Source organism: Erpetoichthys calabaricus, chromosome 15 (assembly GCF_900747795.2).
Source record: "Erpetoichthys calabaricus chromosome 15, fErpCal1.3, whole genome shotgun sequence".
Lineage (NCBI taxonomy): Eukaryota > Metazoa > Chordata > Cladistia > Polypteriformes > Polypteridae > Erpetoichthys > Erpetoichthys calabaricus.
Genome location: NC_041408.2, coordinates 49,686,680 through 49,705,825, shown reverse-complemented (window position 1 = coordinate 49,705,825; position 19,146 = coordinate 49,686,680). Strand labels below are relative to the sequence as shown.

Sequence of the window (19,146 nt, the reverse complement as noted above, 5' to 3'; positions counted from 1 at the left end):
ACTTTGTTGCTCCTTTCTGTTTGGTCTTCAAACCTTTGAATTTTGACTTTTGCCTTGTTTTCAATACTGTTTAGAATTTCAGATTTGAATTTATTAGGACGTTTTGTAAATTTTAGGCTTTTTCCGATGAAGAGAAAACATTATTAACTGTAATGATAAGTATCCATCCATCCATTATCCATCCTGCTATATCCTAACTACAGGGTCACGGGAGTCTGCTGGAGCCAATCCCAGCCAACACAGGGAGCAAGGCAGGAAACAAACCCAGGCAGGGCGCCAGCCCACTGCAAATGATTATAAGTATTTAATTCACAAATACCAATGACTGTATTTTGTATTAATCATGCTGTAGAGAGCTATATGATTTATTACTTCTATATGAATTTGTTCTTCATTTAGGTAGAAAAAGAATTAAGCTTGTGAACAGAATTATGTGATTAACTTACATTCTTTTATGAGAAAATGCTGACCTCTTGATACTAACAGAACACCCTATGATATTATAAATCAATGTGAAAGTTTCTGAATTCCTGCTTAAAGTTATTTTAACCTATTTCTTAAAACTGTGAGTGCTCTGATAACCTCTTTATCTGAAAGAAGCAATGTACACATTCCAATTCAGGGAGTAATAAGCTATTATAATTATGTATAACCTCAAAATGAACTGCCATGTATATTTTTTTTGGACTTTCTGTGTTGAGACTCTGTCAAGGGATTATATTCTCTTTTTTTTAGAGGATAATCTGCGATATAAGTGGTTGAAGGTCATTGTTACACAATTAAGAACAGATTCTTGTTATGTATGTGCCACTGCTAAACCCTATCTCCTAGTTGTATCCCTTCCCAATAATCTTTTTTAATTGTGATATTTTTAAGGATGCACATAACTTTCCTGGTTGCCCTTTTAAGTGTATCTTAATGTCAGGAAGTACACGCTAGAAATGCTCCTGACTGAAAAGTGAGGATTGTGTGTGTTGTGTTCAGCAACAGTTGCTGTACCTTTATTCCTAACAACACTGCCCCAGACAGTTCCATTACCCGTGCTTTAGCTGGCCTCACCTCCCTATCTATCGAATTAGCAGAAAACTCAGGAACACCTGACTCTTTCAATGATCTCTTCCAAAGATTGGTTCAGTTCTTGGGCTGGTTGGATTAAAACTATTTTCATAACTGTCCTTATTTCTCTGGCAGTTTTCATGGTCTTGGGTTGCTGTCTTATCCCGTGCAATCGAGCCCTTCTACAAAGGTTTATTAACACCTCCATTACTAAGACTTATCTCCTCAGCGCTGACCCTGACTCCCAGTACAAACCTTTTCTTCCATCCCTGACCCCTTTCCCAAGCTCCTTCCCAACTATGATGGAATTGAGGAAGAGAAAACATTATTAACATTATTAACTGTAATGATTATAAGTATCCATCCATTATCCAACCTGCTATATCCTAACTACAGAGTCACGGGGGTCTGCTGGAGCCAATCCCAGCCAACAGAGGGCGCAAGGCAGGAAACAAACCCCAGACACTGCGCCAGCCCACCACAGATGATTATAAGTATTTAACTCACAAATACCAATGACTGTATTTTGTATTAGTCATGCTACAGAGAGCTATATGATTTATTACTTCTATATGAATTTGTTCTTCATTTAGGTACAAAAAGAATTAAGCTTGTGCACAGAATTATGTGATTAACTTACATTCTTTTATGAGAAAATGCTGACCTCTTGATACTAACAGAACACCCTGTGATATTATAAATCAGTGTGAAAGTTTCTGAATTCTTGCTTAACACTAGAATTACCCGAGCCTACGAAAAAACTCGTAGATCCGTCCCACCTTAAATTGCTTCTTAAATCTGTTCGCAGCTCTCCGCCAGCATCTTTTGTCCTCTAAATGTGCCGATAAAGACAAGCTGCAAGCAGCCGGCTATTCCATCCCCCCACCAACTTAGAACGTGCACGAACTTCTCCCAGCTTATGCCTTGATTGATTATCTGAGAGTGAAGTGGAGTTTTAGAGTGGAAATAATAGATTGTTATTTGGAACACATGCATTTCATGTGTGTTCCATTTCTACAGTAATTTGTATAAACACATTTTTAAAACAGAAACATTTTTCATATTCTAGTAGTAAATGACAAAATGTAGGCATAAACTATATAATGTATGAAGCCTGAAGTCCAAATATCAAAGAAACACTTTCACAAAAGGTACAAATATAACAGAACAAGTGCGCTTTTATTCAAAAATATAACTGCAGAAAAAAAAAGTTGCGTCAGCATTCGACATTGACACGTGTTTACTACGACTACCTCCGTGGCGCAGTGGTATAAACTCCTGACTGGTAAAAGGTCACGAGTTCAATCCCGTATGACTCCGTTTTGAGAAGTGAACTGCTCTTATTCTTACTATTTTAGAATATAAACATACATTTGATTTCAGTCTGTAACAGCCAGTGTAATTTATGATACTTGTAAAGGTTAGCTTTGTTTTTTTTTTTTTATTATTTAGTTTTATTATCTCAGCCGCGTTCACGAGCCCAAACACACCCCCCACAACCCCGCATCAGACACTGCTGTTTTCACATAGATGCACTATAACATTGGTAAACTCAGATCATGACGACCCTTCTACATCAGAGCAAGAATGCACATTGCACTTTTGCCATCTCTGTACTTTGTATATGTACACGGGAAGCTCTGCAGTCTACTTGTAACTTTACACTGTAGGAAGTAAGTAAATAAATAAAGGTAAATAGGTAAATGGGGGGGGAGCTGCAGTCTCTTTAACTCACCAAGAATAAAGAAATTGCTTTTTATTTTAAATTGGTGTTTTTCCCGTTGTTTTCGACTTCAGCAACCACACTGATCACTTCCTTTTTGTCTTTTAAGCCTTATGTTTGCTTTTGACTTTTTTATTCTTGTTTCTTTTTTCTTTTTTTTTAATTGGTTCCTAATTTTCTGTTGTTTTGGATATTTTTTGATACTGTCATTGTGTTTTGTATTCATTTTTTAGTCTTTTAAATTCATTAAACTTACAGTCTGGATTTTGTGGTCTAGGTTTCCTTCCCCTTCTTGGCATGACCTTTTCAGACTCTAAGCCTAAAACATAGGACTTACTAGTTTTTCACATTTTCAAGTGAATATCTCAGCCTCAGGTTTGAGTCCCAGTTCAACTGTGTGGTGTTTTCACGTTCGCCCCATGTTGGTATGGCTTTTAATACTGCCCAGTTTCACCCAACCCAGATTATTTAGAAGTTAATTAGTCAATGTAAAATATGCAAAATAAATGGAACACAGTTTTGGTTCCTAAAAGGATTTGTTGTTTAATGAAGTTGTAAGTGGAAGAGTTAGTGGGTGCAGTAGCACACCAACATTGAGGATTGTGACATCACATAATGTGGTGAATCATCAAAGTGGTCTTCAGAAAACGTATTGGTGTGTATGCATTGTTTCTTGTATGGGTTTTCATATGAATGTGGATGAGAGTGAAGAAAAGGCTGCCAGATTGGGTTTAGTGATGTTGGGGCAGTGGAGAAAGTCATCTGATATGTGATTTCTACTGGTTGTTACTGACATTTCCCTCCTTTACTTTTGCCCCCTACTCTTGACACACTGTTTGTGAATGTGTCATTCAATGAAATGGAGTCCTGTCCAGGGACGTTTCCTGCCTACAGGCAAATACACCTGAAAATACTCCAACTCCTTGCAGATTTGTAACAAAATAACAACGGACAACTGGACAGATGAATATCTATCTCACAGCTCCAGGTTCATGCGTTCAGATCCTGGTGATTATGCGTGGGCTCTGCATATTGTGCTCAAATTTCCTCTGATACCCTAGTGATTTGCCAGTTACATTGGCACAGGACTCTAAGTTGGCCCAATGTAAGTGAGTTTTGGTGTGTGTGTGTGGGATTGAACTGGCCTTCTGTCCAGGGTTGCATCCATGTTTTATGCCTGGTCCTGCTGGCTCATCATGACACTAACTTAGGAGTACAAAAGTAAATCAATAACTATCCACTCTTTAGTGTTAATTTTGTTTTTGGTTGGCTGTACAGCTTTCCTCACACACATGTGGAAACACAGTATGTCTGTGGTCACTGTAAGAAAGTTTCCGCCTTGATCAGTCACCTTCTCTTGATTTTACTAGGAGTAAACAAGGCCACTTCCATGTCCGTTTGCATGGAAGATGTGCGAAGAGCAGTGATCCACTTTTTATCAGTGTACCAGTGCCGAAATCCATAATCTGCACAATATGGAAACAGTATTTTGACATGGAAGAATGTTGACTGAGGGTTTGAGAAGGTCAAAAATGGTCAGACGTGTCAGACAAAAAGAATGAGCGGGACGCTCGTCTATGTCCTCTACCGACGACAATGGCAGGCAAGTCTGATGAACTGATGAGGATTCCGACACCTGGTACACCTTCAGCCATTAAAAACCAGGTCACTTTGTAAAAATTGATTGATTTGTATGAATGATTACAATAAAATTAATTTAAAAAAATAAATAACCAGGGGCCGCATGTATAAATGGTGCGTACGCACAGAAATGTTGCGCACGAACGTTTCCACGCTCAAATCACGATGTATAAAGCCTAAACTTGGCGTAAAGCCACGCACATTTCCACGGTACCTCATACCCTGGCGTACGCAATTTCTCTGCTCGGTTGTGCAGACTGGCGGCACCCAGCGTCAAAGCAGTGCTACTGTTCCTGTGTGGTCACCCTTTCTTTCTTAGACCCACATTCCTGATGTGGCTTTATAAATACACTGAAATTAACTACATATTGTTTATTAGTGTAATGCATCTGATTGTAATTAACCTGTAGCAATATAATGGTCCAGGGAATAGCCATAGTATTCCAAATACCATAACTGCTTAACTCCCGTTAAGGGTTGCCACAGCGGATCATCTTTTTCCATATTACTCTCACTGCACCACTCGGAGTATTTATATCACTGTATCTGAGTGGGGAATCACAGCAGCAGCTGATCGAAAAGAGAATTATCGGTATACAGTTTCAAGCACACACTACCTCAGCCACAACGTGTCAAAGCCTTTCCTGTACGGACCTCGCGTTTCAGAAACAGTTTCATCCCAAGAACTATAAACGCACTCAATCAGTCCATTAAGTACTCCTTGTAGAACTGTTAGTCCTTAAAAGTACAATTACCCCACTGTAAACTTGCACTACAGTTATAATATTGCACAACCTGCGCCACTTTATAAAGCGTGTATGATGACGTTATCATTTTTAAGATGAAATGCAGCAAAATATGTTGCTTATGGTATACAGATAAAACTTTAACTTCATTTAAATAATCTGTATTGTTAATAATTAAACATGTGAGGACACGGTGCTGCAGCGCTAGCTAGTTCTCGGATAGCTCCTGCCTTGCGCTGTATTATTGCTGGTGCTGACGCGACATTGGAAGGATAGACGGATAGAATAATTAAACATGTAATATGAAGATATTTCAATGTTCCTTAAAAGTTTTGAAGAATCGGCGTTCTAAGCTTACAGATGGCTTAACGTCTATTACAGAGCTAATTGTGTGGCGATTGGGTATTTGGAGAAAGAAAAGTAAGGACAGGAATTGGAGGTTAGTACGTTTGAAAGAGACAGCACTTCTGTAATAAATTATTTCATCGAAGGTCGCACATATTCAAAGAGGCATAATTCTGGGAGGAGTTGGGGCGGGACAGAAGGCGCGTGCACATGCGTTACTTTTCACGCTGATCGGGATTTATGTGGTGGAAGAACGTGAAAGTTTGCGTATGCGCAGATTCCTGCATCTGGATTTTTCTGTGTGTACGCACATTCCCGCTTTTGTGCTTACGCCATGTTATAGTGTGAGTTCTACGCATGGCGTTATACATAAAGCCCCAGGTCACTGCTTGCTGCTCTTCTTTGGTGTAAACTGAGGACACAGCAGACAGAGAAGCTGACTGATCAAGGTGGAAACTTTCCCACTGTGACCACAGACATACTGTGTTTCCATATGGGCGCAGGAAAAACTATACAGCCAACCCAAACAAAATGATCACAGAAGTGCAGAAAATCGACTTACCCTCATAGATACAGAAAATGGATCCTTATGGTGCAATAGTTAACACCGCTATTTATGCCCTTTCTGGTGTAATACATGACATTTTGTGATTGTTGAGAAAATATTACGTCAATTCCAATTTAATCCACTAAAATAGCATTTGTTTAGTTTTTGTTAACCAGACACGAGGTAAACACATTTTTTGATTGTGCTCTTCCTTTCCATCACAGGTGGGATGCATTCACCTGGCTTTGAAGGCAGTGACGCTCTCAGCAGTCAGACCCAAATGAATGCTGATGGACTTTACCTGGTTTCCTTCTACACACTTCTGCTCAACCTTAAGCTGTGCTGCTGCGATTACTATAGAAGAAAGCCATCTCCAGTCCCCATCAGTTCGGTAAGTTTTCTCACTCTGGTAGCCTGTTCACAATTCCAGAAATGACTTAAAATCGTAATCATCATCATCACAGAGGTATCAACTATTCTCTGAGGTTCCCCTAGCCAGATGCCCCCCAAGATTTGTTTTCTTTCTGCCTGGCTATCCTTTGGGGTGAGACCCATTCTTTTCATATTATGTGATACCACCTCCAACCACATTTTCTTTGGTCTCCCTCTGGGCCACCTCCATCTTGGTACACCTCTTTACACCAGTCATCTCCACCTTTTGCTTCATATACCCAAACCACATCAATTTCTCCACACCAAGTGCTTCTGTTAACATTCATCGGCATCTCACTCTGTGACACTCCACACATCCATCTAATCATTCTCATTTATGTTATATCCAGCTGTGTTTTGGATTCCACCTTTATTGGACACATCTCGCTTCCACTACACCTCATACATCTCTCATAAACATTATCTTCAGTGCCAGACATTCAGCTCTGTAGCTCTGAGATAGTGTCCTCTTCTTGTTGGGAACTTAAAAAATGACCAGTAAAAAATGCCACCTACAGCCACTGAGTGGTGCAATTGAGCTTCATTACTCAAGAATTTTATGCAACTTGAATGGAACTCACTGGCAGGGTACCAGTCACATTTATAAAACAACTGGTAAGCCTTTGTATTTCATACAAAATTAAGGCCAGTATCACTTAAATGGCATACCACGAAAAAAATGAAATAGAATTAACACTTTGAACGCAAGGTACGAGTTAACTTGTATGTTAATGAGGAAGTCAAACTACAGCTGAAGTCACAGAACTTCAACTATGTCCTAAGAGTGACTACCCCCTCTGCTCACTAACATTATGTCATTGAAGCTTCTGACTGAAAATTGTTGTAAAAACAGTGTAGTGTTATGTGGCCTTAAGAAAATTGGTAGTTATCTTAAGAAAATTGGTAGTTATCTTGAAAGGGCTTAGCATGTTCCATTACAATTTTCTTCAACAAATGTTAAAATCATTTCACTGGAATGGAATTGATTGCTACTGGCCTATAATCTTTTATACTGCTTGGCTTGGAGACCTTGAGAACTTGCTTAATGAACTAAGGAACAGTGGGCATTGTCCTTTGATGCTGTTAAAAGTCTTCCATTGTCTTCCTTAACCCAAATGGTCCTTCTGGATGTCCTCTCGTGAAGAAGGGAGCAGGATTGCCATTCACACCCACTTCCTAGGATATTGGAACAAACCTGAAGGCACTTCTAGTATCTAAGATGACCTGGAAAATTCTGGTTGTATTGCAATCCTGACCCCTGTAATGTGCTTGAATGCCTTCCACACAACCCAGAGCCACTCTTGAGATACACTTCTTCAATATTCTGTTTTTTTGGCACCAAGGGGAATGGGACAGGTGGCATGCCAGTCGTTCCTAACATTTACCGTGCAGTTGGAGAAGAGGATGTAAGGCTGTTTTGAACATGTTGCCCTTTTGCAGTGCCGGGGTTACCAATACTAATTTTAGTAAGAGTTTGTGTTTCTTTACGTATGACACCGAATCAGATCCTCTCCTCATTCATGAAGCCTACATGGGTCAAATACTTTTTTTTTTTTTTGTTTTTGTTTTTGGTGTCCTATTTAAGTTAATTCCTTTTTGCAGAAGGAATTTGTGAGACAAATCCAGAGCAGTGGGCTGGTGGTGATGCTGTCCCAGGTTTGGATTGAAGAGCTGTACCATCAAGTTCTCGAAAGGAACCTGCTGGGTGAGGCTGGTTACTGGGGAGTCCCTGAGGAGTACACCCTGCCACTCATCACAATGCTGACCGGTAAGCCATCTGTTAACTGGGGAGAAGAGCTACTCCAATTCAAAAGCAGCTTTATTGGCATGGCAGCCTATTTTATTTTATGTGTATTAATGATAGTTTGTTTTGGTGATTAAGAAATGAGATGCCCTCTATTAAATCTGAAGTATTTGTGGAAAGGTGGTACACTCAACTTGGTTGGTACACCTCTAAAAGCAACGTGTCACCACTGTCCAACACTATGGTCAATGGATCTAGCTTGTTCTTCTCTTATTCATGACATAAGGTTGATTCAGCAGTGCTAAAGTTGTGAATATTGTACATTGTATCATATTGTACCTGCCATATGGCCCCAACTGAAATGACATAGGCTATGAAAAATGACAGGATAAGGTCACCTACTAAATTTAAAGTCAAGTTAGTCACTACTGGTGCAGCTGGAAAGTGCTGAATGCTCTTCATTTTACTTCACATTCTTATTTTTTATTTATTTATTAATTTAGTATTTATGCCTCACTAGAACAAGGATGGTCAAGCCAGGTCCTGGTCCCGGTTCTTCATCAGAAACTGATTTAGATTGTTAATGAAACACAACAGTTATGTAGATGCTTTTCTTCTTACCATGTTTTTCTCCGGCATTAGAAACTCTATTTTACTTTTGTTAGATGATTAAAAAAGAGAGAGGATTTGCTCACCTAAATCCTTCATTTTTTTTAATCATTATTGTATTAAATATGCTACTTGTTTGGAAATATTTCATAGATAGCTAAAGAAATACCAAATGTACTTTGTAGGATATTGTCACATACATGCAATTGGGAGACATCTTCAGGGCTCATCTGTTAGTATTTCTGCTCAGGCCACAGGTTGGTGCTGTCACCTACTGCCTCTCCTGTCCTTTTGTCCTCAGGCCTGAACATCAATGGTATGAGGAGCTTTGACGTCAGTTCCAGCTTCCAGTGGCTCGAACCCACAGCTCCTGAAGCCGTTTAGATGGAGCTGCCAACACTGCTGTAAGGTCTATTAGATCAGTCCGGTCCAGTAGGAATGCTACCAACTACACTAATGTAATGATAAGAGACAATCAAGATAAAGTGTTGGGGCACATTGAAAGAGAATCCCCAAAAAAAAAAATGTTGACAAAAATGGTTAGCGCTATAGAGAAACATCTTTGCAGATTCAAATCTGTTGACTGACAGGTTGCCACAGTGCCTGAAGCTGTTGAAATGGAGCCGCCACCACTGCTGTGAGGTCCACTGGATCTGTCATCTCCAGTAAGAATCCCGCCAAGTACACTACTGTAATAACAAAAGAAAAAATAAGATAAAGAATTGGGTCACCTCATTGCAAGTCTGTTGACTGACAGGTTGCTGTAGTGGTGGACTATTTATGGCTTCCTTGGCAGAAGGGGTGGGTGCACATCACCAGAGCCAAAAATTACGTCACATCTCCTCATGCCATCGATCTTCAGACCTGAGGACAAAAGGACAGAAGAGTCAGTAAGTGACAGTGCCAGTCTGTGGCTCGGAGTGGAATTACCAATAAATGAGCCCTGAAGTTCTCTCCCAGTCGCATGTGTATCGCAATATGAAGAAAAAGACTGATACATCAGACAGACTCTACAGGTAAACTTCTATCAAAGGCACTGTTTAAGATAAGTAGATAAATATGGAAGGTGCTACATAAATAGATAAAAATAAAATGTATTAGTCAGGATAATTTGATGTAAAAAGCGCTGTATAGGATAGACACATTGCCACTCTCTAGAGCCATAATTAGTGAGCATAACTGCCTTACCCTGCATCTTCTGTTTTCTTAAAATCTTTAAAGAAAAAAAAAAATAAGGAAATTTATTTCTGCTTTCAGTGATTAAAGATTTCTCCTACTTCCCGATAGGCTACCTTGTTATTTGCGCCTGAGAGTTAATTGGCTGCCACAATTAAGTGTTTAATATGAGTAAACAAGTAATCGAATTAAAATGAGTGAATCCAATAGAGCCTGAACAGAATCCAGTGCCCTGAAAGCTGTGATACTAATTACTGTTTTTCTGACTTCCAAATAGAAATACAGGGAGCACTGTTGGTAAATAATGAGACAATAGACAGAAGGCTGGGGAAACCCATTAATTAACTCATCCAGTTCAACTGATATCAAGCTATAAGATTGGTTGTCATGAAAGCCTGCAGCCCTTGTGCCCACCAGGTTTTGGTTGACCCCCCACTGGGGATATGGACTGCTGGTTTCTGAAGTAAAGTCCACTTCCAGCTCCTATTGTGGCACAGATCACTGGTTGCTCTATACAGAGATAACAGTTGGATGTGAGCTGCCATTAAAGGTGCAATATAAAAGAAAGACAGATTGATTGCTTTTGATTCTGATTTTTTCTTTTTTTTTGTGATTGCTTGTCATTTGTAGATATTGATGGCCTTGGGAGCACCGCCATTGGAGGTCAGCTAATTCGCAGACCTATGATGCAGTCTTCTCTTTCCCAAGACAAAGCTGGAGATGACTCGGCAGTGGCAGGTAAAGGTGAATTATAACAGCAGTTTATGATGAAAAGGATTCCGCTGACATCCTGAATTGAGAAGTGGTAGAGGCAAAGCAAACTAAAATCAACAGACAGCTTCTCAACTTCAGACCAACCAAGCTCTCAATTGTAGGCCATTTTGTAATGTTTTGTGATTTACAATCCCACATCTTGTAGAATCTGAGGTACAGAGTAGATTCTGAAGCTGAAATCTGTCTACGCAAGTATTCTAACTTACCAGGTGGGTCACTTTGAATATTCTCTGATTATTTTAGGTGGACTATTTTGGCAGGAATAATTCCTGAACGGGGTGCCAGCTCATCGCAGGGTGAATACGAGCACACCCGTACACTAGGGTCAATTTAGCATAACAAAAACCCACATTCTACATGTCTTTGAAAGGAAACTGAAGCACGCCGAATAAACCCACCAGAAAAACATGCAAACTCAAGGCAGGGAACACCCAGGACCCCCTTGCTGCACCTCCGTCACCGTGCCTCCACATGTTTAATACATGCTTTAATGCAATTTATCATAAAAAATGATATCAAGTATTTATCTTAGCATTCTAAATGTTCAGAGAGCAGGAATATCATGAAATTAATGCATTCTGTGTGGCAATCGCTGACAGCGCATTTAAACTGAGAAATCCTATCAGAAGTTATTTCACCTTTATTGCAAAATTGCGATCTTTACAAAGAAGATAAAAGCAAATCAGAAACTGTTTAGTGATAAAGGGAAAAAATAAAAATCCTACAAAAAGCTGGTTGCATTAGTGTGGAGACCCCCTAAACTAGTACTTGTTTGAAACACCTTTTGATTTTATTATAGTACTCAGTCTTTTTGGGTAAGAGCCTATCAGTTTGGCACATCTGGACTTGGTGATTTTTGCCCACTCCTTCTTAATAAAAGTGCCCAGATCTGTCAAGTGATGAGGTCATCTCCTGTGCATAGCTCTCTTCAGGTCACCCCACAGGTCTGGGCTCTGGCCGGGCCACTTCAGGACATCGATCGTCCTATGATGAACCATGGAATTTGGAGTATGCAATTAAGAGGATATCAGAATCATCCTACAGGAGGAGTCAAACTTTATCTGAACTCAATGAGAGCCATTTTAACTGATGTCAGGTGATACCAGTAATGATCTGAGATGAGATTTATTGTGATTGGTTGATTCTGAATACAGCCATCTCCTTGATTATTAAAGGGATTCTTTTTTCCTTTTTTCACTAAACGGTTTCTGATTTGTTTTCACCTTTTTGTATAGATAGCAATTTTGCAGTAAAGGTTGAATAAGTTCTGACGGGATTTATCTTGATTTCATTTTTTTATTATACAAAATCTGTGATTTTTGGCAGGGGTGTGTAGACTTTTTATATCCACTGTAAGCACACTACCTAAATAAATGAATAAGCCCATTCTTTTAGATAACAGAAGAGTGTCGTGGTTTACTAAGGCATGCAGCACATTTTCCAACATTAGGAATAAACTGTGAAATGATACAAGGATATCCAGGAGTTCCCTGCGTGGAGCTTTGCACATTCTCCTTGCCCAAGTTTTCGTCCCGTTTCCTTTCACAGTCCAGAGACATGGAGGTTAAGTGAATTGATATTTTTATAAAATAAAAAAGAGACCAAAAAAAAGAAAACCAACAGTATTTAGCTAACTGTTAACAGAATATTTCATCCATCCATCCATCCATTGTCTCCCGCTTATCCGAGGTCGGGTCGCGGGGGCAGCAGCTTGAGCAGAGATGCCCAGACTTCCCTCTCCCCGGCCACTTCTTCTAGCTCTTCCGGGAGAATTCCAAGGCGTTCCCAGGCCAGTCGAGAGACATAGTCCCTCCAACGTGTCCTGGGTCTTCCCTGGGGCCTCCTCCCGGTTGGACGTGCCCGGAACACCTCACCAGGGAGGCGTCCAGGAGGCATCCTGATCAGATGCCCGAGCCACCTCATCTGACTCCTCTCGATGCGGAGGAGCAGCGGCTCTACTCTGAGCCCCTCCCGGATGACTGAGCTTCTCACCCTATCTTTAAGGGAAAGCCCAGACACCCTGCGGAGGAAACTCATTTCAGCCGCTTGTATTCGCGATCTCGTTCTTTCGGTCACTACCCATAGCTCATGACCATAGGTGAGGGTAGGAACATAGATCGACTGGTAAATTGAGAGCTTCGCCTTGCGGCTCAGCTCCTTTTTCACCACGACAGACCGATGCAGCGCCCGCATTACTGCGGATGCCGCACCGATCCACCTGTCGATCTCACGCTCCATTCTTCCCTCACTCGTGAACAAGATCCCGAGATACTTGAACTCCTCCACTTGAGGCAGGATCTCGCTACCAACTCTGAGAGGGCACTCCACCCTTTTCCGGCTGAGGACCATGGTCTCGGATTTGGAGGTGCTGATTCTCATCCCAGCCGCTTCACACTCGGCTGCGAACCGATCCAGAGAGAGCTGAAGATCACGGCCTGATGAAGCAAACAGGACAACATCATCTGCAAAAAGCAGTGACCCAATCCTGAGCCCACCAAACCGGACCCCCTCAACGCCCTGGCTGCGCCTAGAAATTCTGTCCATAAAAGTTATGAACAGAATCGGTGACAAAGGGCAGCCCTGGCGGAGTCCAACTCTCACTGGAAATGGGTTCGACTTACTGCCGGCAATGCGGACCAAGCTCTGGCACCGATCGTACAGGGACCAAACAGCCCTTATCAGGGGGGCCGGTACCCCATACTCTCGGAGTACCCCCCACAGGATTCCCCGAGGGACACGGTCGAATGCCTTTTCCAAGTCCACAAAACACATGTAGACTGGTTGGGCAAACTCCCATGCACCCTCCAGGACCCTGCTAAGGGTATAGAGCTGGTCCACTGTTCCGCGACCAGGACGAAAACCACACTGTTCCTCCTGAATCCGAGGCTCGACTATCCGACGGACCCTCCTCTCCAGGACCCCTGAATAGACTTTTCCAGGGAGGCTGAGGAGTGTGATCCCTCTGTAGTTGGAACACACCCTCCGATCCCCCTTCTTAAAGAGGGGGATCACCACCCCGGTCTGCCAATCCAGACGCACTGTCCCTGATGTCCATGCGATGTTGCAGAGGCGTGTCAACCAAGACAGTCCTACAACATCCAGAGCCTTGAGGAACTCCGGGCGTATCTCATCCACCCCCGGGGCCCTGCCACCAAGGAGTTTTTTGACCACCTCGGTGACCTCAGTCCCAGAGATGGGGGAGCCCACCTCTGAGTCTCCAGGCTCTGCTTCCTCATTGGAAGGCATGTTAATGGGATTGAGGAGGTCTTCGAAGTACTCCCCCCACCGACCCACAACGTCCCGAGTCGAGGTCAGCAGCGCACCATCCCCACCATATACAGTGTTGACACTGCACTGCTTCCCCTTCCTGAGACGCCGGATGGTGGACCAGAATCTCCTCGAAGCCGTCCGAAAGTCGTTCTCCATGGCCTCCCCAAACTCCTCCCACGCCCGAGTTTTTGCCTCAGCAACCACCAAAGCCGCATTCCGTTTGGCCTGCCGGTACCTATCAGCTGCCTCCAGGGTCCCACAGGACAAAGGGTCCTGTAGGACTCCTTCTTCAGCTTGACGGCATCCTTCACCACCGGTGTCCACCATCGGGTTCGGGGATTGCCGCCACGACAGGCACCGACCACCTTACGGCCACGGCTCCGGTCAGCCGCCTCAACAATAGAGGCACGGAACATGGCCCATTCGGACTCAATGTCCCCCACCTCCCTCGGGACATGGTCGAAGTTCTGCCGGAGGTGGGAGTTGAAGCTACTTCTGACAGGGGGCTCTGCCAGACGTTCCCAGCAGACCCTCACAACACGTTTGGGCCTACCACGCCTGACCGGCATCCTCCCCCACCATCGAAGCCAACTCACCACCAGGTGGTGATCAGTTGACAGCTCTGCCCCTCTCTTCACCCGAGTGTCCAAGACATGTGGCCGCAAGTCCGACGACACGACCACAAAGTCGATCATCGAACTGAGGCCTAGGGTGTCCTGGTGCCAAGTGCACATATGAACACCCCTATGCTTGAACATGGTGTTCGTTATAGACAATCCGTGACGAGCACAGAAGTCCAATAACAAAACACCGCTCGGGTTCAGATCGGGGGGGCCATTCCTCCCAATCACGCCCTTCCAGGTCTCACTGTCATTGCCCACGTGAGCATTGAAGTCTCCCAGCAGAACGAGGGAGTCCCCAGGAGGTATGCCCTCTAGCACCCCCTCCAGGGACTCCAAAAAGGGTGGGTACTCCGAACTGCTGTTCGGTGCATACGCACAAACAACAGTTAGGACCCGTCCCCCCACCCGAAGGCGAAGAGAGGCTACCCTCTCGTCCACCGGGGTAAACCCCAATGTACAGGCTTCAAGTCGGGGGGCAATAAGTATACCCACACCCGCTCGGCGCCTCTCACTGGGGGCAACTCCAGAGTGGTACAGAGTCCAGCCCCTCTCAAGGAGATTGGTTCCAGAGTCCAAGCTGTGCGTCGAGGTGAGTCCGACTATATCTAGCCGGAACCTCTCAACTTCGCGCACTAGCTCAGGCTCCTTCCCCTTCAGAGAGGTGACATTCCACGTCCCAAGAGCCAGCTTCTGTAGCCGAGGATCGGACCGCCAAGGTCCCCGCCTTCGGCCACCACCCAACTCACACTGCACCCGACCTCCTTGGCCCCTCCCATAGGTGGTGAGCCCATGGGAAGGGGGACCCACGTTGCCTCTTCGGGCTGTGCCCGGCCGAGCCCCATGGGTGCAGGCCCGGCCACCAGGCGCTCGCCATCGAGCCCCACCTCCAGGCCTGGCTCCAGAGTGGGGCCCCGGTGACCCGCGTCCGGGCAAGGGAAAACGACGTCCAAAGTTTTCATTCATCATAGAAGGTTTGAACCGCTCTTTGTCTCATCCCTCACCTAGGACCAGTTTGCCTTGGGTGGCCCTACCAGGGGCATAAAGCCCCGGACAACAGAGCTCCTAGGATCATTGGGACACGCAAACCCCTCCACCACGATAAGGTGGCGGTTAAAGGAGGGGGAATATTTCATTGTTCCACATATATTTATTGTGCATTGTGACTTCACTACTGGATCAAGCATGTCCATACTGTGTAGTGCAGATCGGGTAGTGACAAGAATAACCACTCGTGTATGTAACACTGATTCCTTGCATCACAAGCTTTTTAAGTGTATGTTAGTTGTAGTGATAGCTTGGCAGATGCAGATAGAGATAAAGGACTCAGAGTGAAATTTTATCTCAGAGGTGCACACTGGGGCAGTTGTTAACAATGGTTGCCTGCATGGTTGCCCAAAACTTCTCTAACCCTCAGTGACACTCAAAACACCATTGTGCCATTACAATCCACTTAAGAATAGTATAATTCAGTTTCTTCTTCCCCATTGACTTCAATGCATTTTGCCAAGTTTGCTGAAATTCTTGAACATCGTCAAAATTCGAAGCGAAGTGAATTCAGTGGGGTTCACTCAACACCATTCATTTTCAATCACTTACTTAACTCCATCGCTTTTGTAGCTGTGATTTTTGCCTAGTGGTGCTTCAACTCTGACATTTTATCTTGTAGGAGTGGTTTTTGCCCGATACATTCTGATTGGCTGCTGGAAAAACCTGATTGACACCTTATCGGCACCGCTGACTGGACGTATGGCAGGGAGCTCTAAGGGCCTGGCTTTCATTCTGGGTGCAGAAGGTGTGAAGGAGCAAAACCAGAAGGAGCGGGATGCGATCTGCCTAAGCCTGGATGGGTTGAGGAAGGCGGCAGGACTCAGCTGTGCCTTAGGTGAGACTTCTTATAGTATCAAATCTGTCAGGATCTTATAGAAAAAACAAAGTTGGGAAAGTTTCTTTGTGTAAAGTGTAAATTTTAATAAGACAAAGTATTTGAAAACATATGAAAATAGTGTTTTTATTTGAAATAAATAAAGAGGAGAGGAGAGTAGAGAGAATTAAAGGGAGAACACACAAGACAATGAAAATCGTAGTGTCTCACCGAACCTCTCCAGCAGGTCAGGTCAAGTCAGGTTGGGGAGCATGTACTTGTACAACATATTGTTGCACCCACCACATGATGAAACAGCTTAGGATCCTGGTTGTCAACCACTTGGGCAGCGCACATGTGGTCCAGTCCCTCCCCCAGAGGTGATCATCTGTCTACTGCAGCCAGGTGTTACGTGGGCGCTTCCTTGGCCTGGTCCTGCTGTTCAGTTCCTCAACAATGAGGATCCTGTGAACTGGATCACCCTCAGGAAATCGCAACACATTGCTGTAGTGCTGTAACTGATACTACCTCACAATGCAGGTAATGTGCCTCAGTCTTCAGCCCAGTGTCATAATCTCAGTCAGGGTTCCTCAGCTTTACAGTTTTGCAATATATCCCATTGCTAGCTGAGTAGTCAACCATTCAAAGAGAAAACGTAATCTTCCTTTTTTCGCCAATGCGCACCTTCCTCACTAATCAAACATCTCCTGTAAAACCGGATCTCCTCTCTGGTTCCTGCACATGACCCCTTCTTGGAAATACCCTCTGCTCTAAAATTTTTATGCTGGCAACACACGCAGCCTCAACAATCATTGGCAAATTATTCAGTTACATGGATGTGATTTTTATCCCAACCTCCCTTGTTCGTAGTCAGGCGATGACCCGCTTTTCCTATCTGAAGTCAGTTTTTTCAGTGGGTATGCCAAGAAAATAATACACCTTCTTTTTTAGTAGTTTCCTTGCTCATCCCATGCATTCTTTGGTGTTTTAGAAGTAGTTTGGCAGGTGGGAGCAGACATTTTGAGTGGCAGAGCCTGAAGCCTGCTTTACTTATTTCACAACTCCCCTGCTGTGGTGTAATTTTAGACTAATGCACAAGCCAGTCATTTTTAAAGTTATTTTGCTTTGGCTGCAGGGGTTGCTGCCAACTGTGCCTCTGCTTTGGCTCAAATGGCGGCAGCATCATGCGTGCAGGAAGACAAGGAGGAAAAAGACGCCCCAGAGACAAGTGATACTATATCTCAAGGTATGTAGCAGGGCTGTCAAATAAGAGGATCATTTTGATCCAAACGTTCATATTACAAGTAAGCATTGTTTGGTATATATTGAAATGTGGGTTGAAAAACTTGCTAGCCGAAAAGCACATGAGGAGTATAACACTAACAAAAATTACCATGCTGTAATTACAAAAGGGTTTCTCAAAAAAATTCTATGCACCAGTTAAAAAGTAACAAGATGTCTGCAACTTATTATTTAGTTCATTTAAAATGTCCTGCTAGCTACTGCAGTGTTAATGGAGCAATCCATTTTCTAGAGCATGTGCAGTTGTTCCTCAAAATGGTGTCATCCAGTGCTACGCATTTAAGACAAACAAGCTGCCATTTAATGTCTCTTTAATTTTTTATGGAGAAAAATGTTTTGCCACCTCTGTGGTGACGACAAAGATGGCAACATTGGGAAAACATTTGTGTGCTGTGATGACGTTCATGAAGAAGTAGCTGAGTTTCCGCCATCGTACTTCTGATGTCACTGGACATGACACTATATATATATATACTGTGTATGTGTATGTGTATATATATATATATATATATATATATATATGTATATGTGTGTATATATATATCCATCCATCCATCCATTTTCCAACCCGCTGAATCCGAACACAGGGTCACGGGGGTCTGCTGGAGCCAATCCCAGCCAACACAGGGCACAAGGCAGGAACCAATCCCAGGCAGGGTGCCAACCCACCGCAGTGTGTATGTGTATATATATGTATGTATATATATGTATATGTATGTATATGTATGTATATATATGTATATGTATGTATATATGTATGTATGTATATATATGTATGTATATATGTATGTATATATGTATGTATATATGTATGTATATATATATATATATATATATATATGTATATATATATATATATATATGTATATATATATATATATATGTATATATATATATATATGTATATATATATATGTATATATGTATATATGTATATATATATATATATATATATATGTATATATATATATATATATATGTATATATGTATGTATGTATGTATATATGTATGTATGTATATGTATATATGTATGTATGTATATGTATGTATGTATATGTATATATGTATGTATATATGTATGTATATATGTATGTATGTATATATGTATGTATGTATGTATATATATATGTATATATATATGTATGTATATATGTATATATATATATATATATATATATTGTGACATGAAGAGACCCGAGACATTGTGAAGGTTTGGGGCAGCCACTCGTATAATGTGTTCCAGGCTGCAAAACATAAAAAGGTTGGTAGCAAGTAAAGTTTACAAGACAGAGTCCA

At 42.5% G+C, this 19,146-nt stretch overlaps 1 protein-coding gene across 1 annotated transcript in view; it reads left to right on the top strand.

Annotated features, from left to right (window-relative positions):
- The window catches only part of arfgef3 (ARFGEF family member 3), a 223,076-nt gene that overhangs the window by 122,933 nt on the left and 80,997 nt on the right, over positions 1–19,146 (top strand). Inside the window, exons 13-17 of the mRNA XM_051919360.1 lie at positions 6,283–6,449; positions 8,093–8,258; positions 10,650–10,757; positions 16,353–16,568; positions 17,683–17,793. Coding sequence (XP_051775320.1) covers positions 6,283–6,449; positions 8,093–8,258; positions 10,650–10,757; positions 16,353–16,568; positions 17,683–17,793 — 768 coding nt within the window. The remainder of the gene's footprint in view (positions 1–6,282; positions 6,450–8,092; positions 8,259–10,649; positions 10,758–16,352; positions 16,569–17,682; positions 17,794–19,146) is intronic.